The sequence below is a fragment of the Peromyscus eremicus genome, chromosome 13 (genome assembly GCF_949786415.1).
Source record: "Peromyscus eremicus chromosome 13, PerEre_H2_v1, whole genome shotgun sequence".
Lineage (NCBI taxonomy): Eukaryota > Metazoa > Chordata > Mammalia > Rodentia > Cricetidae > Peromyscus > Peromyscus eremicus.
This window is the reverse complement of record NC_081429.1, coordinates 3,861,180-3,885,347: the sequence shown is the minus strand read 5'-3', so window position 1 is coordinate 3,885,347 and position 24,168 is coordinate 3,861,180. Positions and strand designations below refer to the sequence as shown.

The window sequence follows — 24,168 nt, the reverse complement described above, 5'->3', positions numbered from 1 at the left end:
ATATCTTATCATCCAAGCCAGGAAGTGCATGCAAATCAAAGCGGGATCTAAAAAGAAGTAATGGTGTTATGGCATCTACAGCCAGTTGTGTGAATTGGCATTGCCCTGGACAAATCAGCAAGCTGGCTATTGATACAACAAACAGCCAATCTAGTTTGGGTATAATTAGATTTTTTCATGACTAGAGCAGGCCCTAAAGTTCACCCCTCAGAAGGCAGCACAAGGCTGGCAGCAGATTGTACATGCCCTTGCTTGACACCTGAGACACAGGCCAGCAGTGCTGGGTGCAGGGCAGACACCCAGGCCCCACCTCCAAGGTCGATGTTATTTCAGCCTTTTTGTTTGTTTGTTTGTTTGTTTGTTTGTTTGGATGAAGACGTCAAAGAAGGTGCAGAGCCACCCCCACCTCTAATTATCCTCCAAATGTTGGACTGTCCTGATCCTCCCTTAATAACCTTTGTGGCCATGAACAATGAGCCCATAGAAAAAGCTGTGCCAACTTCTCTAAAGCAAAGTCCATCAGGGCGGGAGTGGGCTGGACCTAGCCCTGGGTGTAGCCCTGCACAGGGCACCTTATACAACAGGTTGTGTGGAGGACGCCCTCACATCTCTCTGAAAGCTAGCACCAACAGCTCCTAGAGTGCTGTCTGAACATGGAACTCACAGACTTCATTCGAGTTTTCTTCAGATGGGAGGGAAGACCAGTCAGTAAACAGTGCTGAGAATTGTATTAATTTGTTAACAAGCGATCATACCACTGTACTCTGAAATACTAGGCACTCTGGGACAGATAGGTAGGATTTTTTTCCACATTAATTTTCTAAATAATGACACCATATTTCTAAGGTCAAAAACAACACAGACAGGACTTGGCTCCATCACACCATAGGCACATTTATCAAAAACACTTAGTAAACAACTAGTTATTAATATCATAGGCATTCTAAGAACGACTCAATCAGATCCAAGGCCTGTCATTTATCAAAAATTCCTTCATAAAACTATTAAGGGTTTTGACTAGAATCAAACAGCAGTTATTCAACTGTCTGCTTTTGTTTTCTCTGCCATTTGTAAAGAAAGACAAGTGAATATTAATAATAAACACACATTTTCATACACAAGTACACACAACAACAATCTGGTAAACAGCTTAGTTTTTCCCATGACAACCCTCCTGATAACATAACCACACCGCATATCCAGACACTAATCCACCCCATATCCACAACGCACTCTCTGCTCACCAAGCCACTGGCTGCCAGGGAGACCTGTGTCCTCTCTGCCTAGAGTGACTAGGAGAACTGGCCTAAGCCTGGCTTTTGAACCAGTTATGGCCCAGGCATGGGTACTGCCTCCAACAAAGCCACACACTTGGTAAATACGTGGCCACCAACCTGGCACACGGCCTGGCCTTCTTCCGGCTTCTAGATTTGAAGAACACAGAATGAATTCTAAAGCATGGAATATGTTGAGTAAAGTCCCTCTGCATGGTTCTCACAAGCTCCTGCCACTAACCAAGGTGGGCCTTAACCATGGCCCAACACTGTACTGGGCAGGACCATACCAGTGTAAAGCTGCAGGTACCTGAGAAGGTGGCTGAGAAGTGCCTGATATCTCAGCTGAGGTATGGTGGCATGTGGGGCCATGTTTAAGAGCCCTGGAGCCTGAGCTGAGCACAAAGAAGGACTCCCAGTGGAAAGGCAAGGGCTCCTGACTGTAGGACAACAACATTTGGCACACAAGATGACTCCAAGGACCCTCAAATGCTCCTCTGCCTACCTCAGGCCAAGGCCAACAGTCACAGGAACCAGGGAGTCTTGCCTAAGGGGGAAATCTGCCAAGTATGGACAGTTTTTCCTTTCTCCAAGCCTAAGTGATTGGCTAGGGGGTTTGCCCAGGAAATAAGAGAAATCTAAACAAGCTGAGAAGGAAAACCTATGTTGAAATCTGGATAGAGGTCACAGTTCCTCACAAAGGAGCGGCCCTGATCATGCACAGGCTGACATCTGCTGGGAACAGATGAGAAACTCAGGGTCACTAGGGAGTTATCACTCACCCATAATCCTAAAGGCCAAACACACAGAGAACTACTGAACAATTCTTCCAATCCATTATAAAGTTCCTTTATCACTCAGCAATTAAACAAAGGTATCTCCTAGGTATACTTACACAGTTTCAGATTGGTCTCAAATTTATAATCATAGTGCCTCAGCCTCCAGGTACAAGCCTACTTATCTCTTACTAAGCATTTTTTTTTTTTTTTTGCTCCTGTCATCTCTGTACAGATCAGATTCCAGATTCTTTAGGCTTTGTGCTTTGTTTGTGAATGTATGCACATGTGTGTGTGAGGTGCATGCACCCATGTGCACGAGTAGAGACTAGAAAAGGTTCTGTGGTATATCCTTGACTGTCACTCTTCTGTTCCTTTGAGGCCAGGTCTCTCTCTGAACCTGTGGTTCATGTTTTCTCAGCTAAGTAGGAAGCTAGTAAACCTCAGAGAGCCTCCTCCTCCTCCTCCTCCTCCTCCTCCTCTTCCTCTTCTTCCTCCTCCTCCTCAGAGCTGGGGTGATTTGTACCAGTGACTGTCCAGCAGGCTTCCAGGCCTTCACCCTCAGACTGGGGCTGCATCTACTGCTGGTCCCTCTTACTGGATTTCTAGCTTTTTGGACTGCACAGCTACTAGTGTGACGGCCTTTCCAGCAGTCTACCACTGTGAGACAATTCATATTCTGATCATATATGCTAATTGTACAGATCCTTCTACAGTGACCCATCCTCCATCAGCTCTGCTCCTTGGGAGAACCCTGACATTCATAAAACTAAGGAGAACTGCTTTCCCGACATCCACTCTTTGACCATAGGTGCTACTGTTTAGCTCTATCTATAAAGTCTGCCTCATTTGAAATCTTTTGGAATTCCAATACATCAGACTAAGTGCTTAGTATCAGCATGTTAAACCCTATTACTTTCCTGCTCAGCAGAGGGTGAGTAGTGGTGGAAATGAAAGGTAGCAAATGTGCAGAGTATGCTTTAAACCAACCCAACCCCATGGAAGGATCCTAGGATTACTCCCATCTCACAGATAAGAAAACCTAAAAAGATAAATACTCTTGCCCTAGGGCACAGAGCTAGCAAGGAAGATCTTCGGTGGGATGTTGTGACACCTAACCTGCAATCTCAGCGCTTAAGTGGCTAAGGTAGGGAGATTACAAGTTCGAAGCTAGCCTGGGCTACACAGTGAGGCCATGCTTCAAAAACCAAATAAACAAGGAAGATCTCATAAAATTTATGGCTATTGTTCACTTCTTCCACAGTATTTCCTGGAAGTTTCTTAATTTTCCTAAGCCCACTGTGAGAGCTCACTCCTTGGTGTGTGCAGTGGGGTTACTCTGACCAGGTTACTTCAGAGAAATTACCACAATGATATTAATACCCACCAGGTCTCTACCACAACAGCTGTACAGTGTGGTCTTGTGACCATGTGCTGGCTCATGGTGTAGTGGAGGTAGCAACCAGAAATACCAAGCCATATTCTGAGGATATCACAAAGAGTTTTACCAAGGGCTCCTCTTAGAAGTCTGGTGACACAGAAGGAAGCTGTCTCTACTCAGCCTGCAGGATGAGTGGTGGGAAGAAGGACCAAGGTCAACAGAAGCTGCACATCTTCTGAGCAGAAAAGGCAGAGAGAGAGAGAGAACCACTCTGCAGGGGAAGCCACATGAACTGCCACACATGGTCCTTCCTTAATGTGAGACACTTTTCTAACAATAACTTAAATGACTAGTCAGACACCCTCAGTTCTAGCACTAAGAGTAACTGGCCAACTATAACACCTGACATGGTAAAAAGACTTACCACTATAGACAGCACATGTTACAGAAGCTCATGACAGGAAGATGTTTATCACAAACTGGTAAATAAAGCAGAATACAGAACGACACCTGTATGACATAATACATCATACAGTAAATATCAAAAAGCAAAACAATGTTTCCCTTTGAAAAACTAAGGGGAAAAAAAACAAAGCTGCTGAACTACAGCAATGACATGTTTCCCTTTATTTTAAACTTGTTTTAAAATCATTACTCTGATCTAAACTCTTTAAGAAAAATGAATGACTAACCCACTCATAGAACCTAGTACCTAAGAGACACAACTATGGTTTCCAGAGTGAACAAATGCTCCCAGGCTCCTCTTCCCTAACTGTGGTGGTTTGGTAGAAAATGCCCCCTATAAGCTCATAGGGAGTGGCGCTATTAGGAGATGTGGATTTGTTGGAGGAGGTGTGTCAAAAGGAGGTGGGCTGTGAGGTCTCAAATGCTCAAGCCAGGTCTAGTGTGTGACATTCACTTCCTGCTGCCTGTTGATCCAGATATAGAACTCTCAGCTCCTTTTCCAGCACCATGTACACTACCATACTTTCCACCATGATGATAATGGACTAAATCTCTGAACTGTAAGCCAGCCCACAATGAAATGTTTTCCTTATATGTAGGGGGTAGCTGTTCCAGCTTTGACCTGGAAGTACTACCCCCAGTGAGGCTTCTGGTAACTGTCACACTTACCTCTGACCTGCCCCTGAGGCAGGGCCGAGACAGGAGCCCTTAAAACCCGAGACCTGGATGTGCCAGCTCTCTTTGTTCCTGGTGATCCTGGATGCCGGATGGTAGGCCGAGCGGAGTTCTCCAGAGAACACCGCTGGACTGCACCTCACCTCTCCCGGATCCTGTAACCAACCCCTTTACTAGCTGTAAGTTACCCCAAAATAAACCTTTTTAACTATGTGGAGTTGCCTTAATAAATCACCCAATACTTATAAGTATTGCCGTGGTCATGATGTCTCTTCACAGCAATAGAAACCCTAACTAAGACAATCAATGACTCTTCCTACAACTCTCTCCCTGCAGAAAGGACCCACATCCAGCGTGCATGCGAAAACACACACACAGTGCCTGGTTGTGTCTGGGCTTTCTCCTAGCCTGCTTACTATTGATTCTATAGCTAGTTTTCATATCTCATATGAGACACATTTCAGAACAGAGTGAACATTTATTCACCCAATATTCTTTTCAGGTTTCCAATAGAGTTTGCTACAATGTAAGACTGTTGAAAAAAAAAGTAAAATCAAGTTTTTCTAAAATTAACATGTTTTCCAATTATTTGTTTCATTTTAGAAATCTGGTAACTGCTGTGGGATGTTCTGTATGGCAAATGTGTTGCTAATTAGTCAATAAATAAAACACTGATTGGCCATTGGCTAGGCAGGAAGTGTAGGCGGGACAAAGAGGAGAATAAAGCTGGGAAGTGGAAGGCTGAGTCAGAGAGACACTGCCAGCCGCTGCCAGGACAAGCAGCATCATGTGAAGATGCCGGTAAGCCACGAGCCATGTGGCAAGGTATAGATTAACAGAAATGGATTAATTTGAGCTGTAAGAACAGTTAGCAAGAAGCCTGCCACGGCCATACAGTTTGTAACCAATATAAGTCTCTGTGTTTACTTGGTCAGGTCTGAGAGGCTGTGGGACTGGCAGGTGAGAGAGATTTGTCCTGACTGTGGGCCAGTCAGGAAAACTCTATCTACAGGTAACCAGCCTTCCTTGCTGTCAAATAAATCCCCCATTTGAATTTGCTTCTGTGCACAGACATACAGAGAGAACCAGGGCTGGTCCTGCCTGCCTCAGAACTGCCTATCCAAACATGAGGACCCTAAATCTACAAGAAAGGATCCAAGAAAGAAGCAGCCCCACATCCTCATGCCCATGTTGGACAAAGGAGCAGCAGGACCTCTGAGTAGCTGTACTCAGAGGCAGTCAGCCCAAAGGTGAATGCTAGGACCCTAAGCCTCTCTTGGCCTCAAACTTGAGACATCCTAAAACAGTATCATCAAGGACATCAATTACTAAGTGATGCTTCAACCTTACATGAGTGGAATAAAGTATCCTCAAGAGAGGTCCTAACCCTGGCTGTACCTCCAAATCCTTGGCAGCCTTGAAGTATCACTTGTGAGTTAGCTTCGGAGTCCCTAGAGGTAGTGCCAGGAACTCCTAAGTTCCAAAGAAGCTCCAGCACAACCAGACTTGGGACTGCTACTCTGAAGAAGCAGAGGACAGCTTCCTAAGCATAGCATAGGAAGGAAGAGTCCACACAGGTAGTTTCACATGATCTCCAAGAAAAGGACTGGGTCTCCAGATGGTAAAGGGAGGCCCCTCCAGACACAAGACCAGTAGGCACCTGTGCATATGGCACTTCCTAAAAGCAGTGGCTGGAGCAAGATCATGATAGGACACATTAGGGCAAAGATGGGGGACAGGAGGACAGCCCCTTCACCTGCATCAAGAAAGAATCAAGGAGCCATCAAAGATTTATACACTTCTTAAAATGAGCAGAGCACGATTCTTTCCAAAGATTTTCTATTTCAGGAACATTTTAGTAAAAACTTGTCTTTCCTCTTTAAGGTTCAACCCAACTGATGTTGCTTCTATGACCTAAAGGGTCAAATGATATGGCTATACGGCCTTAGGCCTGGTAAAATTGAGAATAAGCTACAGCAATTATGTTCAGTTACATGGTACTTAGCAAATATAAAAACTGATATTTCAGAAATGTAATGATACCAAAGTAGAAGAAGCTCCAGTTAGGAGCCAAATGATATAATCAATTAATTTAGTGTTCCTGCTTCACAACTGACTACTCAGTGGGTACCTAGCATCCCGATACTAACAGTAACCATTTTACCAAGCCTTCATTGTATTCATTAATTTGGCGCTCCTAGCAACCCCAAAGGCTTCATTCCTTGGATGAAGAACCTGACATTCAGAGCCAGCTAGTAAGGCTGAGACAGGACTTCTTCCCACTTTCACAGTCTAAACTTTAAACACTATGTTTTATGGTTTCAAACTGACAAAATCTCTGTGTTGTCTTACAATGAGGTTCTGTGTTTTCACAGATTAAGAAAACTGAAGAGAACTGGTTGTGGAGACACAAGGCTGTAATACCAACAAATGGAAGGTAGAGGAGCAAGAAGATTGGGACTTCAAGGTCATCCTCAGCTATAGAGCAAGTTTGAGGTCAGCCTGAGCTACATGAGACTGTCTCAGAAAGGGAAGAAGAAAGGCTGGAGACATGGCTCAGTGGTTAAGAACACTTGCTGCTCTTGAAGAGGACCCAAGTTCTGTTCCCAGCACCCACAAAAACATCTGTAATTCCAGTTCCAAGGGAGCCAGTGCCCTCTTCTGGCCACCATGGGAACCAAGCACCCACATGGTATACAGATAAACACCCATATACCTAAATAAATGAATAATCTTTTGTTAAAGAGTAGGGAAAGCAACACAGGGAGAAGGAGAAGAAGAAAATGGAGGAGAGAAACAAAGCCTGCTACCTAGGCCCTTCATCTGGTGAAGGAAACAGTCAAAGGCAGATTCTCAGGTTCCTCTGGGGACTCACTCAGGTTTTATTTTCCCAATTCTCCATAAGGATGCAAGTTTAATAAAAAGAACTCCTCTCCCTGTCTGCTGAACTTTGGCCCTCAAATATGTGGCCCAGGGAAGCTCTGAAAGATCATCTGTTGAACCAATGACCAAGCAAAGTTCTCAAAGAACAAGACAAAGTCTATGACCAAGCAGAAACAAAGAAACAAAGTCACAAGAAGACTTCAGCAACAATACTCCTAAGTTACAATAGATTAACAACAATACTGCCCTCATTTCTCATATTTACAATGAGTAATCTTAAATAACAGATGCTTATTAATATAATGGAATGATAAAGACATGGGAAAAATTAAAACAGTGACAAATACTGACTTCTAAGTAGGATCAAGAGAGGCCAAGAAGTTGGTCAGAGCTGGTATGTTATACACAGAAATCCATGAAATAACTCATGCATGAAGACACAAATGAATCAAAAGTGAAAACTAGCAAGGAGAAAAAGTAAAACCATCCTTGTGGTGACTTGAACAAGAATGACCCCCTAGACTCATATATCTGAATGCTTGGTCACCAGGGAGTGGAACTGTTTCAAAGGATTAGGAGGTGTGGTCTTACTGGGAGGAGGTATGCCTTGATGTTGGCAGGATGTCACTGGGGGTGGGCTTTAATGTTTCAAAAGCCCATGCCACACTCTGCTGTGGGATGGTCTTTCTGTATGCTGTGAATATGTGTTGCTACCCTTGGTTAATAAAGAGGCTGCCAGCTGGGTGGTAGTGGCGCACGCCTTTAATCCCAGCACTCGGGAGGCAGAGGCAGGTAGATCTCTCTGAGTTTGAGGCCAGCCTAGTTTACAAAGTGAGCTCCTGAACAGGCTCCAAAGTTACACAGAGAAACCCTGTCTCAAAAATAAAATAAAATAAAATAAAATATAAATAAATAAAGAGGCTGCCTTGGTCTATGGCAAGACATGTTACAGCCAGGCAGGAAATCCAAACAAAGATACAAGGAGAAGAAAGGCGGAGTCGGGGGAGATGCTGGGAGAAGCCAGAGAAGCAAGATGTAACAGAACACGGGTAAAGCCATGAGACACATGGCAATACACAGATTAATAGAAATGGGTTAATTTAAGATGTAAGAGCTAGTTAGTAATAAGCCTGAGCCATAGGGCCAAACAGTCTGTAATTAATAATAAGCCTCTGGGTGATTATTTTATAAGCTGCTGCGGGATCAATCGGAACAGAGAAAAGGCTCTGGCTACAAGGTTCAGCATTCATCTCTCTCTCTCTCTCTCTCTCTCTCTCTCTCTCTCTCTCTCTCTCTCCCTCCCTCCATCCATCCATCCATCCATCCATCCATCCCTCAACTTGTGGATCAGGATATAGCTCTCAGCTACTGTTCCAGTACTATGTGTACTGACATGCTTCCCACCACGATGATAATGCACTAAGACTCTGTGGTGGTTTGAAAGAAAACAGCCCCCAAAGAGAGTGGACTATTAGGAGGTGTAACTTTGTTGGAGTAGGTGGTGGCCTTGTGGGAGGAAGGGTGTCACTGTGGGGGCAGGCTTTGAGGTCTCCTATGCTCAAGATACCACCCAATGAGACAGACCACTTCCTGTTACCTGCAAAATGTAGAACTCTCAGCTACATTTCCAGCACCATATCTGCCTGTATGCTGCCATGTCCCACTATGATGATAATGGACTGAACCTCTAAAACCGTAAGCCGCTACCTCAATTAAACGTTTTCGTTATAAGAATTGCTGTGGTCATAGTGACTCTTCACAGCAACAGAAACCCTAGCTAAGAGAGCCTCTGAAACTGTAAGCAAGCACCCAATTAAATGCTTTCTTTGGTTATAGTGTCTCTTCAAAGCAAAAGAACAGTAACTAAGACAATCTTCAAACTGCCTCTACCTCAGCCTGCACTTCAGCAGATCTGCTGCTTCCTTTCTGCCTTTGGGGGTCATAAGAACAAATCCTTTCAAAAAAGAGCCAGAGCCTAAACTCATCCTGTCAACTTCTACTATACAATGTCAACCAAAATTACCTGACACAGCAGCAGGAAAGGCCGAAGGATAATAAGAGCCAAGGGAAAAAAACTAAACAGAAAAGATACACAAAATTCCCAGATACCTGAGTATTCTGACACAGACTCTAAAATAAATGCGAGTAAACTTAAAAAACAAAAAACAAAAACCCACCTGAGACTTTGCAACCAATGAGATGGCTCAGCAGGTAAAGTCAAATTCCACCAAGTCTGACAAACTGAATGCTATCCTCAGAATCCACAATGGAAGGAGAGAGCTGACTCCTCAAAATTGTCTTCTGACCACCACATACATGTCATTTCAAATGCACGCGGCGCGCGCGCGCGCACACACACACACACACACACACACACACACTACCACACTACACAATTTTTTTTTTAATTTTTTTAAGATATCTTTAAATAAATAAAACTAGAAACCCAGCCAGGTGTGGTGAGTCATAACTATTATTTCAGCACTTGGAAGCTACAGCTGAAGGATCACCAATTATGAGCTACTTTAGGCTACACAGCAAGACCTTATCTGAGATGATACAGAAAGACAGACAGACAGACACAGACACAGACACACACACACACACACACACAATTTTTTTTTAATTTTTTTAAGATATCTTTAAATAAATAAAACTAGAAACCCAGCCAGGTGTGGTGAGTCATAACTATTATTTCAGCACTTGGAAGCTACAGCTGAAGGATCACCAATTATGAGCTACTTTAGGCTACACAGCAAGACCTTATCTGAGATGATACAGAAAGACAGACAGACAGACACAGACACAGACACACACACACACACACACACAATTTTTTTTTAATTTTTTTAAGATATCTTTAAATAAATAAAACTAGAAACCCAGCCAGGTGTGGTGAGTCATAACTATTATTTCAGCACTTGGAAGCTACAGCTGAAGGATCACCAATTATGAGCTACTTTAGGCTACACAGCAAGACCTTATCTGAGATGATACAGAAAGACAGACCCTATCTCAGATAAGACAGACAGACAGACAGACAGACACACACACACACACACACACACACACACACACACACACACACGCACACATGCACACACACACACAGATTACTGACAGATGATAGGTGCATACATACATATATATACATAGATGATAGACAGACAGACAGATAGATGATAGACAAATGATAGAAAGATTGATAGACACACAGGCAGGCAAACAGACAGAAATTTTAAAAGGGAAAGAGGAAAGAGCAAAAGGATGGTTAAATGTACTGCTTTGCATAGGACCATTCAGCCCTCAGCACCCACATCAGGCAGCTCACAGCCACCTGGATCTCCAGTTCTAGGGAGAATCTAAGGCCTCTGGCCTCTTGCAGCACCTACACGTACTTAAAAATAAAACATTTTTTAGCCAGGCGGGGGGAGCACACCTTTAATCCCAGCACTCAGGAGGCAGAGGCAGGTGGAACTCTGAGTTCGAGGCCAGCCTGGTCTACAGAGTGAGTTCAGGACAGCCAGGGCTACACAGAGAAACCTAGTCTGAAAAAACAAAAAACAAAAGCAAACAAAGGTTCCAGTGCCACTAGCCGAGCAACCCCTGATACTGTTAAAGTCAGCCCATGACTGTATAAAGTCTTAACAGAAAGCGCTATATAAATAACGTGAATATTTAGATCAACTGTGAGGGAAAAGAGTCACCAAAAGTTTTCAAGAGAAAAAAACACGTGAAAGAAATTCACCAGTCTGATTTCAAGACGGATGCAGAAAAAGCCTGAACCAATATGACACCAGATCGGGTGGTTGGCTGACTCTGAGATCTTAGAACTTTTGCCAAAAAAAAAAAAAAAAAAAAAAAAAAAAGTACTACATAATTGTTACAAATTTGGAAAAGAAAGGGTTCAAATACATAAAAAAAGAAGTATATCAAAATATTAATATTCTATGTTTGTGAGATGGGTGAATTGTGGTCACTTTCAATTGTCTTAACATAAGCTTTTCTGGCTTTCCCAAATTATCACAAAAATAAGCCAGGTGTGATGGCATGCCCCTTTATACACTGTTAATCCCAGCACTTGGGAGGAGGAGACAGGCAAATCTCTGTGAGTTCAAGATCAGCTTGGTCTACACAGCTGGTTCCAGGGAAGCCAGGGCTACATAGAGGAAACCCTGCCTCAGAAATCAAATAAACAAATAAATTAACAAGCTTCTGAACAAAAAGTGTTAATAAATAAGCAGCAACACTTTAAAAACATCTCATTTAGATCGTCTTGCTTTGTGCTTACATTATCAAGTTCTGTTATTCTCCAGCCACAGCCACAGTACTACCTTCATATTGAAATTCAACATTTCCCAGGAATCCCTCCAATCAGAAAGGGGATGAGAAAGTCTGAACTACTTCATGCCACGCTCCAATGAGAAACCTAGGAGAAGGGTGTGACCTAGAATCTTACCGTGAAACTGTTGTTGACATTTTTGGTGCTAGATTCTGCCACGCTGGCGTCAGTCAGGTCTACCTCATCAAATATGATCGACTGGAGAGAGATACAAACAGAGGGTCTCAGGCAAGCCAGGGCATGCATATTCTAAGCACTCATGGTGCTACTCTCCCTACCCACCCCTACAAGCCCAGGTTCCTTGAAACCTCAACATCTGATCAATCCACCATGTGAAATTCCTGCAACCACCTGCCTGTCTGTCTCTCCCAAAGAGCATGGATCACAGGTAGCTTGTGACTTTCCATCTACAGAGTTCATCAATGGGTACACTACAATAGCAATGCTGATATTTCTTTCTACACTTGTTCTTTGTAGCAAATAATTCCAATACCAGTAATTCCCTTTTAAATGTGAGACAGCCAGTCAGGGTCCAGAGTCAGAGGATCTTTCTGGTTTGGAATTCTCCAGCGAGCACATTTAGGAGAAAAGTTCCAACTAAAACAAACACTGTAGGGGGAAGAGGCAGGCCCTAATAAGAGGAACCCAGTCATAAGGAAATCAGGGAATGGAACACAGGAATTTAGTCCTAGTGAGGCCCCGCCAGATCTAAGGATGCCCTGTGTTCCTCTCCTCTCCCCACTAAGGTCCAAGCCACAGCCCCCTCCTCCTGTTTACCTTACTGTTCCCTCTGTTCTAAGATGCCTCTATATGGAACCCCTGGAGAAAAGACTAGCAACTAAGAAAACCTTCCCCACCCCCACCAACAGGACCAAAATAACCATGGCTGTGGTCAGAACCCTTTCTAAACATGTTGCCTTGTTCCATTTCTAATTTCAGCAAACTAACTCCCTAGGGATGCTTTGCAAAGTGATTCCAGATTTTTCTTAATGCCCAAGTATCAGAACTGCCACCAACACTGAGACAAAAGCACAGGTGTTAGGACTGCCAGCCTGCACACTGGGGTTTGAAGTCTGACAGCATTCACTGGACCTGGACCAGAGCAGCAGCAGCCCAGCTGCTCCTCTGACAGCACCTGCCTGGGGGGTTTGGCTTTGAGTCTTAACATAGCTGGGAACTTACAGCCCAAGGCCAGCTGCTGGGAAGCTTAGAGATAAAGAGCCGCATATTTCTGTTCACACACTAAGATGCCCAATGACAAGAGGAACTCAGCCCATAAGAGATCCACGAGCCTGTGGTTCCCATCTTTCTGAAGGAAACTAACTGAAATATAGTTAGTTCTGTGACCATGTTTCCATTTTTAGGGAAGAGGAAAATGAACAAAAATAATTTTTATAAGAAATAAAGCATGCTTAGTGACAAATAAAACCTGACACCAAGTATTATTACAAGCCAGAGAAGATGAGACTGTAGTTCAGTGGTAGAATCTGCCTAGCACATCCAAAGCCTTGAGTTCAATTCCAGCATGACTAAAACAAATAAAAGAACAAACAACAAATAGAATAAACAAACAAACAAACTCAACTAGAAATAACTGATTTGCAAGTATTCATCCTGTGCATGAGAACTCAGTCCCTAAATGGTGGCTCTTGAATTTGATCCTCTCACGGTGCCTTACCTTTGCAGTTTTAGCATAGTACAGTGTTCGTCCTCGAAGCTTAAAGTACCTCCTTTTGGATCGTTGGAACGAGTTGTTCTGTTTGGTCAGCATGCCCTCTTTGAGGATGGTCTGAAAGCACAGAAGTACATTGTGAGCTTACATTCTGAGGTGCCCATCGCCCTGAAACACCCTATCATGACTGATGAGCAAAGTGTGCCTCTAAAGGGCTAGGCAGCCTACTAGAAGAACATTCTTACTTTCTCACAGACCTTGACCTCTACGCAGGCTAAAGCACTGTGATGCAAGGCAGAGGGCAAGGGGCATACCATTTCTCTAAGGGACCACAGAGTACCTGTGTTAGAGACCCAAGGTCCGTCCTAGCTATGCCCAGCAGATTAGCAAAAGGGAAACTGAGGTTCAAGGACTCCAGGAAGTAGCAGCTGGGAACAACTGGGACACAGGACCAGCACATTCTCCAGCTTCAGCATTTGGTATTTTTCAGCTATTCTTGGCCCTGCCTTCATGTTCTCTGGCCTCTTGCCATTTCTCAGGATTCTGTTGCCAAAACTGTCCACGTTCATTGCTCTGGGTTTCAGTGTGGCTCCAGGCCTGTGTTCTGCTCAGCCCTCTGCATGGTTCTGAGGTCAGTATAAGCATCTGATATTCATCCTCCCTGTGATACAGATAAGCCATTATAATACAGGAAATATTCCTTTTTCCTCAGAGAACTTCCCCTGCTCAGTTAACAGTAAGTCAGAGCTGTCTTCCTTCATTTGCCCCATGTACATGGCTCCTAGTGGACATTGAGTCCTACATAACACTTGGAAACAAATGCTCAAGGAACGGCCAGATGCTCTGAGCCACTCAGTCACTAATACAGTCAACACTAATAAACAGGCTGGGTATAGCTCAGTATAGAATGTTTGTCTAGCGCACTCAAAGCCCTGGGTTCCATTCCCAGCACCACAAAGAAAAGATAATAATAATAAATAGTATCCAGGAGAACAAGAACCCTACTCCACATTCAGCACTTTCCTTATACTACAGCAAACAGCTGAGCAACCCCATGCAGGTTTGCCCTTTAAGCAACTTTTAAAACAGTGTATGTATGAAGCACCTAGACATTTGAAGATACTTAAAACTTCCTAACATAAAACCAGAGTGAACAAGACACAGAAACCTCGGGTCATCCAAACGTGCCAAAATACAAAGACAGCATATTTATGTAAACAAGTCTGTTTATCATAGGGGAGAGAGGTAGAGGGACAGAGAATATTAAACCAAACCCCAGCTCCCTCACCCTCTAAACACACAAAGCCAAGTTGAGGGCCCACAGCCCAGCAGCACACAGGCCATTACATGGTGCCTGAGATTTCCTTGTCTCCTCCTGGCAAGCCACCTTCTGAGGCACCTTCTGGGCTGGGTGTGATGCATGTGCCCATATTTACCCACAGGCTCACTGGAATGGACTCTGCTCTGGTACCTACCTGGTACTACATCAGCTGCCCTCTTGAGACCAAACCAGGGGGAAACTGTTGATGAGCAGCACACTTCCTCAAGTTGTCGTGTCTATACCTTCACCTCTTACTTCTGCAGGAGTCACTCACCCTATCTCCCAGGCAGTTAAAGAGTACCAAGGGAAAAATAACATGATGGCACAATCTAAGAAGAAACACATCCAGCTAGTCACTCACACGCAGGTCCTGTACTATGACAGAGGACTACCAAAAGGACCTAAGATCAGGGCACAAGCCAATCTGCAGTATGGAAGAACTGTAACCAACTTTGATTTTCAGCACCCTTTACAGATCCAAGTTCGCATGAATGGCACTATTGTTAGAAACATCTGTACATAACACCACCAGTCCATGGATGCCTAGAGCACAAAGAGAGAACCTTTCCTATAGACCTTAAAGGGCTCACCTATAGAGATACCTCCTCAGCCCAATTCAGTTTCCTTACCTTTGAAGGGGAAGAAACTGCTTCAACTTCTTTCCTGTGTGCAACTTTTAAAATAAAAATAAGGCAACAAAACCAATATGCTGAACCCAAAAAAGTTTCAAATTATCCTTAAAGGACAGATAAGAGTATTTTTTTTTCCGAATATGCTGCTAGTATCTCATACAAAAGAGGGAAAGCAAAATTAAAGCACAATCCCCACCACCACCCATATACACAGACACACATATCTTTCAGAAAGTAGACCACAGCCTGCAAGCTTGGGCTGCCCAAAGAGACCTGCTATTCTATTTATAGGACAAGCATGCTCAGAAGGAGACCCTAGTGGGTTGCAGCGGAAAAGGATGGAGAAAGATAAAAACTGGTATTTCTTTGAAGCTTTCTCAGAAACTATATTTTGTCTCCTCATTCGTGCTCCTAAATACTACAGATATGCTACAGGATCCAAACCAGTTAACTTTTAAAAGTAGTCAAGAAAACTGCACCCTGAAACTATGTGCTGAGCTTTGCAATGGTAGGCTGCAAGAGGCACCAAAAGAAATGCTGCTGGTCTGGCAGACTGTCTCCACCACAGAGCCAGTGAGAGTCAGGGACAGCCACAGACAGGGTCCTGGCACATGTGAGAATATATTCTCTTTCCTGTCTCCCCTCTTCAAACACAGAGCAGACAATAGCTCAGATAGCAGCTCAGGCCACAGAGCAAAGAGGTATACTGGTGTCTAACTGTGGAAGTATAGGCGAGATAAACAGACAAGAATTCTGGGAAGAGGAAGGCTGAGTCAGGAGATGCCAGCCCGCTGGCCAGGAGACAGCATGTAATGGCACACGGGTAAAGCCACGGAACACGTGGCAACATTCAGATTAACAGAAATGGGCTGAATTTAAATTTAAGAGTTGGGCAGTAGTAAGCCTGAGCTAATGGCTGAGTAGCATTTTATTAAACCAGTGTATAACAACATTATCCCACAGCATATATACATAATTAAAAATTAAATATGAATCAGGCAGAGGAAGAAGAGAAAAGGGTATATGGAGAGAATGTCCAGTCAGTAAAGAGCTTACAGCACAATACAAGGACCCAAGTTCAATCCACAGAGCCCATGAAAATAAAATTGTAAATTTTGTAATTACATTTGTAATCAAAACATTGGGGAAAGAAGAGATTAGCAGATCACCAGGGCTCACTGACCAGTCAAATCAGCCTAATCTATGAAACCTCCAGTCCTGTCAAAAAACAAGGTGGGGTGACTAAAATACAACATTCAAAATTGTCCCCTGGCTTCCACATACCCAACCACACACATACCCTTGCGCAAACATGCACATCCACAACGTCCTGATTTAGATCAAGTGGATACAGGTAAACTCCTTCCTCTGCTCCAACACCATATGCAAATTCATGTGCTTCAGAGCTATGTGCACTCGGCCTTTACCTGTTCTCATCACAGTCTACCAGAACACTAAGGAGATGCACAACTAGGGACACACAATGTTCTACACTGAGTGTCTCATGGCAAGAGAGTGTAGACTAAAATATACCTGGGCATCCACCATCCTGGAGAATTCTCAACCCCACAGAACTAGGACCCCACATGTGGTACTGTAAGTGTAACAAAAGGAACACTACACAGATTTTTTTTTTCCCCTAAAGACCTCTAAAATACCGACTTGGGAAAAGTGTCAACAGCTTTATTTTCTTACCAAAGAGAATTAATTTCAAATACCAATGCCCTGGTTTCTCTCCAACAGCACCAATATTAAAAGTGACCCATGTTCTCAAACCCCCTATACCATAAAAGTGTACACGAAGAGCAGGGGAGATGTCTCATTCCTATCTTCACTAATGTGAGGAAGGACTGAATCAGAAAGGAACCAAAAGAGGTAACATCCGAATCCCCAAGAGCTGTTCAGGGGCCTGTCCTTCATCTGGGATTCACAGCAAATACCCACCAGCACAGCCAAGCAGATTCTCTCCTGGCACTGCTAACAAGATCTCAGTAGTGCAGTGATGTTGAAAGGAGCGTCGTCACCACAATGCTCACTAGCACTTCCTCAGTTCTGGTCAAAGACATAGAGTTGGTATGGAAGATGGCTCGCTTGTCTCTGACATAAGGGACCACAAGTAGCTTCAACACTCCCTCATTTCTGACTTGAGACACAATGCCTAGTGCTACAGCAGCCACACCAAGGCCCTGAAGTAAATGAGCAATCGGGTCCATTTCTGCCAAATAAAGGTCACTGTCCACTCTACTTAGTACTGAATGTTGGTGTCACCAGGGTCCAAGCCACAACACATGAAACAGACTTCATCTCAAGCCATTCTCTTCACTGACCTATGCCATGTCACTCACTCTTAGCCCTGCATTTCCTGTGTTTAGAATCAATGGCATCAAAGCTAAAAGAAGTATCAGAGCCAGTGAGAAAGTCAGCAGATAAAGGCACTTGCTGCCAAGCTTGACAACCTGAGTTCAATCTCTAGGACTGACATGGTAGAAGAAGAAAACTGACTTTCACAAGTTGTCCTCTGACCTCCACATGTGTGCTGTGGCACATCCTCCACCCTCCACAACACACACACACACACACACACACACACACACATACACACACACACACACACAAATAAATATTAATAATTTTTTTAAATAAAAGAAGTAGCCCCATTTCTAAGCGGCTACCAAGTACCACTGATTCTGTCTCTCTTCCTGAGTTCAGATGCCCAGTTAGAGCTAAAATTTTGATCAATCTCAACCAATCCCTCTCTCCTTTTCTCCCTCTCCCTCCCTCCTCCACTCTCTTTTTTCCTTCTGTCTTTTTTTTTATGTTTTTCTTCTTTTTCTTTGATAGAGAGATAGAGATTGGAGAGATAGATAGAGATTGGAGAGATAGAGAGGTAGAGATTGGGGAGAGAGAGATTGGAGAGAGAGAGAGTTTGAAAGGGGGATAGAAATTGGAGGGAGAGTTAGAGATTGGAGAGAGAGATAGAGATTGGATATATATATATATATATATATATATATATATATATATATATATGTATGTATATAATCTCCAAATGTCTTTTTTTTGAGATAAGAGTTCATATAACTCAGACTAGCCTCAAATCACTGTGCAACTGAAGCTGTTGTCTTGAATTCCCTGCTGCCTCCACCTCCTAAATACTAGGATTCTAAGCATGCACCCATGTTCAGTTTAAATTATTGTCTCTATGCCTCAGTTTCTCTCAAAGTGTGACCCAAGGGCTGGGGATATAGCTGTGTAATAAAAGCAAATTGCTTGATGGAGACAGACCCCTGGGTTCCATCTCCAACACTATGCACAAGAAAAACAAGATTAAAGTATACCCCCAGACCACCTGAATTGGCTTCACAGGCACCTGTTAGAATGTAGGACTCTCCCAACCTGCCTGGGAACAAGCAGTTCTGATGAAGACCCACTTACATAAGTTTAAGAATCAGACTTCTTCCAGACTCTCCTCATCTCTCCTGCTGCCATATTCTCTCACCCAGTGCCTCTCAACTCAGATACCACTAGAACTACCTGGCAGACAGACTTGAGAATCACTAGCCTCTGGTCTCACCCCTCATCTCAGCCCTCCTGAGAAATCAGAATCAAGTAGGCAGGAACCTAAGGGGGCAGTGTTTAAAGCTCCCTGGAGGTCCCAATAACCATCCTCTCTGAGAACCCACACCCAGTCACACACCTACCCAGGAGGTAAGTCTAATGTGGGTTGCAGCTTCTCCCCATCCTTCTTTCCTTCTTAGCCCAGCTGCCCTTCACCCTTGTTCTTTTAAAGAAACCCTCCCCTGACTATGAATCTTCAGCTCCTCTTTCCATCAGCTGAAAAACTATTATGCTTCAGACCAGAGGTAAATGACACTGTCTCTGAGGGAAGCCTTTCCAGAACCCCTACCCTGGTAGGCACAATAGCTGCTGTCTGCTCTACAAGTATACAGACTTCATCCTAAGACTGTCTCTCTCACCATACCAACTCCTAATGATTCTATCCATCTTGGTCACCCCAATGCCTTAGGAACTGTTTCACCAAACCATAAAGGGCTAACGAACATCTCCTATGTATAAAGAGCTTCTAAATATCAAGAACAGTCTAGGAAAGCCAGACATGATGGTACATCCTCTAATTCTAGCACTAGGTAGGCTGAGGCAGGAGGATCATATGTTCAAGACCATCCTGGGCTACATAATAATACCCTGTCTAACAAATAAACAACAAACAAAAAGGAACAGACTAACAATCCAATAGAAAGGCAAAAATATGAACAAACATTTCATAGAAAGAGAAATACAAATGGTTCTTAAACACAAGAGAAAAAGAAAGCTTAACTAAAATACCGTCTTCACCATCAGCTTGACCAAAAAAACATGAATAAATATATATATGTGTATATATACATATGTATATAATAATATATATACATATATATATTAGAGAATACTGTGGGCCAGGCTGTGGGAACAAAACTGCACAAAGCAACATCCAACAAGATTACACTCATTTCCCTTCTACCCAAGCCTATCCCAGGCACAAACACCCTGAGTAATGGGGGAGAGGGGGGGCCACTCTGCTACCGCTGCCATGGGCTACAGGCAGAAACAGAAAATGCCTGAAAGGTCCAGTACATAAGAGGCAAGGGCTGGATCAACTGTGCTACACTAAGAACTGCACCATACAACTGCACCAGAATGAAGAAGCTCTCTAACAAGCTGCAACAAGGTCCTCAGAGCAGTAAGGAGTAAGAATGGTGAGTAACTCCCCCTGCCACAGGAAGACATGAGGGGGAGGGGTGAACAGAAACATGTAGTTTTAAATTCTCAAGAAGAAATAAACAAAAATATAAAATAATACAGGTGATTAAGTGGTCACCTGAAGTGGGAAAGAAAGGGTAGAAACTGAGACAATGCCAGGTCTCTAGCTACAAAGGATTCTCAAGGGGTTGCTTCAGCAGCAATACTGGAGAGAACTGGCTTCAATTTCTTGCTCAACTGTCCAAGTCCACATGTGTTCACAGACCATCTATTTAGTCTACACAGAGGCCCTCTCAAGGCAGCCACGGCAAACATTTCCACTCAGCAGAAGAAAGGGCAAACAATGCAGTACCTGTGAAGTGCCCACAAGAAGCCAGAAAGCCTTCATGTCAGCCTTGCCACTCTGTGAAGATGCTAAAGAAGAAAACTGAATCCAAGGGAAACACCTCCATCTAGAGAGAAGGAATAGCTGTGGGCCTTGACCCTGGATCTGTCCTATCAATCCGTGTGGTTCCATTACAAAGGTGTGGAGGTGGGATGGGAATATGTTTTGAATAGAGTTACCTTCATTATTTTTGCTTTCACGGGTTCAGGAAAAAATAAATAAACTATCATCCTACTGTTCCTGGAGGAGAATGTATATACACAGAGACACAGCCCAGCTGCACCACACATCAAGTGACAAACCTGGACCACCAGGAGTTGGAGGGACATTCTAAGACATGTGGTAGGTACTGTGGGTCAGCCACAGTGGAAAGGATTCATTTGGAGTCCACAGAGTATGGTCTGTCCCCTATAAAGCTGTGGAATGAAGCTGCTGAGTTTCAGCAAATATTTACTGAGCACTCAACATGCCAAGCACTGCTGGGAACACTATGACGAAAGGGATGGGTCTTAGGAAAGCTGCACTGGAGCAAAGAGATAGTTCACAAAGCATAAAGTACCGCAGAACCAGCTCTGGAACACTCAGAAAAGGTGTGGATTAAAGATAAACCAAAACACACTGTGGTGTAGTCAACTCAGCTCTTTCAACTTCTCTATCTGTTTGGAATGCTTCATATAGTATGTTCAAGTGCCAGAAAAAGTCAGAGGTCAAGAAGCCTGAAGATGCACACTAGATTACTGATCCTCCATCATTCTCTGAAACACAGCACAGAGACATCTTAAGAAACTGCTTTTCAGGGTCCCATGGAGTGCCACTGTCATGTTCAAATAGTGGAAGCTGGGACCCTGATCTCACTTCTTTAAAGGCCTCAGTTACAAAGAAAGCACCAAGCTAAACAGCTCACCTTCTGTATGGAGAGGTTGCTTCTCATTTAGTTGCCACACCCAGGGTCCAGCCACTGCTCACATTCTCAGATAACATCCTTTCAGCCTTTTTTCAAGTGTGTGCATGCACAGGATAATGCAATACAACAATCACTTAAGAACCTGCTTCCCGCCAGGCGGTGATGGCGCATGCCTTTAATCCCAGCACTTGGGAGGCAGAGGCAGGCGGATCTCTGAGTTTGAGGCCAACCTGGGCTACAGAGTGAGTTCCAGGAAAGGCGCAAAGCTACACAGAGAAACCCTGTCTTGAAAAAAACCAAGGAAAAAAAAAAAAGAACCTGCTTCCCAAACAACAATACCTGACTAGGTCTCCTTCCTGTTTTATTTCTCCATATCCTACTTGAGTTCATTCAAATACTGATGGACACTGACATAATTAAGAATGTATCTATGAGAAACTGACAGTATTCATACATCAAATGGTTTGACTGTCCAGCTAAAACAGATCCTCTTTATATCAAGACCTTCAACTAACTGATTAGACAAATTTAATTTCCAACACAGAATTTAAAAGTTTAAACAAAGGGGAACAGAGCAAAGCTGTTCCATATAATGTGCACATTATTACACTATTAGGGAATTTAAACCCTATGTTTCTACAAGTCGTGTCTTTTTGTAGGCTTGTTCCTTGTTATGGCAAGGCATGACGGCGCAGAGGTTTCTCCATCATATATTCTTGCTGAGGCCATTTTAGGTTTAACTAGAATATGATCTCCTTGATGGAATCTTGTGGAAAATTACCTAGCTCTAGTCTAGGAACCCAAGGTCAAGATGCCCCAGCTAACTAATCTTAGCTTCTATTAAACTGCTGCATGTACAAACCTCCCCTTCCAGTTAAAACCACTTAGCTTCTGTTACACTGCTTGCTTGCACAAAACCTCCCCCTGAAGCTGCTGAGTGAGATATCAGAGTGTGGTTTTTGCCTTTAAACACCCCTTAATCAGCCAGGCTGTGGTGGCGCATACCTTTAATCCTAGCACTCAGGAGGCAGAGGTAGGTGGATCTCTGTGAGTTTGAGGGCAGCCTGGGCTACAGAGTGAGTTCCAGGAAGAGCTCCAAAGCTACACAGAGAAAACCTGTCTCAAAAAAAAAAAAAAAAAAAAAAAAAAAAAAAAAAAAAATTTACTCAGCTGGGCTATGGTGGCAGACTCTTTAATCCCAGCACTTGGGAGGCAGAGGCAGTTGGATCTCTCAGTTCAAGGCCATCCTGGTTTACAGAGTAAGTTTCAGGACAGTCAGAGCTACATAGAGAAACCCTGTCTTGGGGGGCGGGGGTAACTCAGCAACCTTACTCCTGATTAGACCTGAAACCTGGGCCAAAGAAAAACACCCTGACCCTGACTTGACCCCAGGACCAGGGTTTGAAATCCAACCAATTCCTGAGCACAGAATCTCACCAATTCCTGAGCTTGCCCCAGAATAAGACCACAAAAATCCCAAGTCAGCCTGAAAAGCTCCATCCCCCAAAAGAAACCCTATATAAGCTCTGTACCCTGTTTGTTTTGCTACTGCTTCTCACCCTAGAGGCAGTCACCCTCCTGGATTCTTCCTTCCCAATGAATCTCTTGAGTAAGGTTTGTTATGCAATGTGACATTTTTGCTGGAGTGGGGCTCAGCTGTAACAACTTTTGCTGGAGCTGGTGTAGAGCTGTAGAGCAAAGTGGAACAGAACTGTAACACTTTTGTTAGGGAATCCTTCCCCTAGCAAAGCAGAGTTGTTATACTCCAGGGGATTTTAAGCAGAGCTGTAATGCTTTTGTTGGGGAAACCTTCCCCTAGCAAAGCAGGGCTGTAACACTTCACTGATCCTGAGCAGAGCTGTAACACTTCTCTGGAGTAGAGCTGTAACAACTTCACTGGGAAAACCCTCCCCTGCTGGAGCAGAGTTGTTACATTTGCATTGGGAACCTTTCACTGCAGCAGAGCCATAAGCTGCTACACTTACAATGACTCTGTGGTATTCCTCTGGTCCAGACTGCCAGGATACCTTTCCTTCTGAGCTGCAATGCTTAAACTTACTCTAAAAACTTGGGTCCTCAATACCTGAGTGTAGTACCAGCCAGCTTCCAACTAACTGGCTGTAAACTGTGTCCTGAATGGTAGTCCCTCCTGGGCTCCTCTTAATATTTTGGAGGCCCCAGCGAGATCTCCAGAGACTACCCCCCCCAAACATTTAGGAGCAGCAGTAACCCCAGGAATGGGGGAAGAGTACACTGGCTGGTGAGGACTCATAGGGGACAACCTGAAACGTCCCAGGGCCCCCAAAAAATCCTGACTAACCATCATCAAGTGCTCCAGAGGCACCAAGCTGACACCCCCAAAGGAGGGGGGGACAGTAAATCAAAAGTCACCTGGTCTGAACACCTCCAGAGGTAAGTATGGTCTATAGGAGACACCATCTGGTTAGGACACAAGAGGGGAAGTCAGAAGCAACCTAAGATCCTATGTCTTTCTGTGTGTTTCTGTCAGTTCTATCAGTTGGAAAAACAGATCTAAAATGGAAAGAACAGGGAGCCCAAGAGTGGAATTGCTAGGGCACTCGGCTCACCCGCTTTCTACTGGCAGCCTGCTGCTGCTGTTGCTATGGCTACACTGGTGTTCTGAGCAAGCCATCAGTTTCCCTGTAATAACAAAGCTTTCTCTGGTTTGAGACATCC

The 24,168-nt window shown here is 43.9% G+C and overlaps 1 protein-coding gene across 1 annotated transcript in view; it reads right to left on the bottom strand.

Annotated features, from left to right (window-relative positions):
* Dgkd (diacylglycerol kinase delta) overlaps positions 1 to 24,168 on the bottom strand; it is a gene marked incomplete at its 3' end in the record, with an annotated part of 85,795 nt that overhangs the window by 44,974 nt on the left and 16,653 nt on the right. The window contains exons 3-4 of the mRNA XM_059278724.1: positions 13,475 to 13,585; positions 11,914 to 11,994 (exon numbers count right to left, since the gene is read on the bottom strand). Of these exons, the coding sequence (XP_059134707.1) occupies positions 11,914 to 11,994; positions 13,475 to 13,585 (192 nt within the window). The remainder of the gene's footprint in view (positions 1 to 11,913; positions 11,995 to 13,474; positions 13,586 to 24,168) is intronic.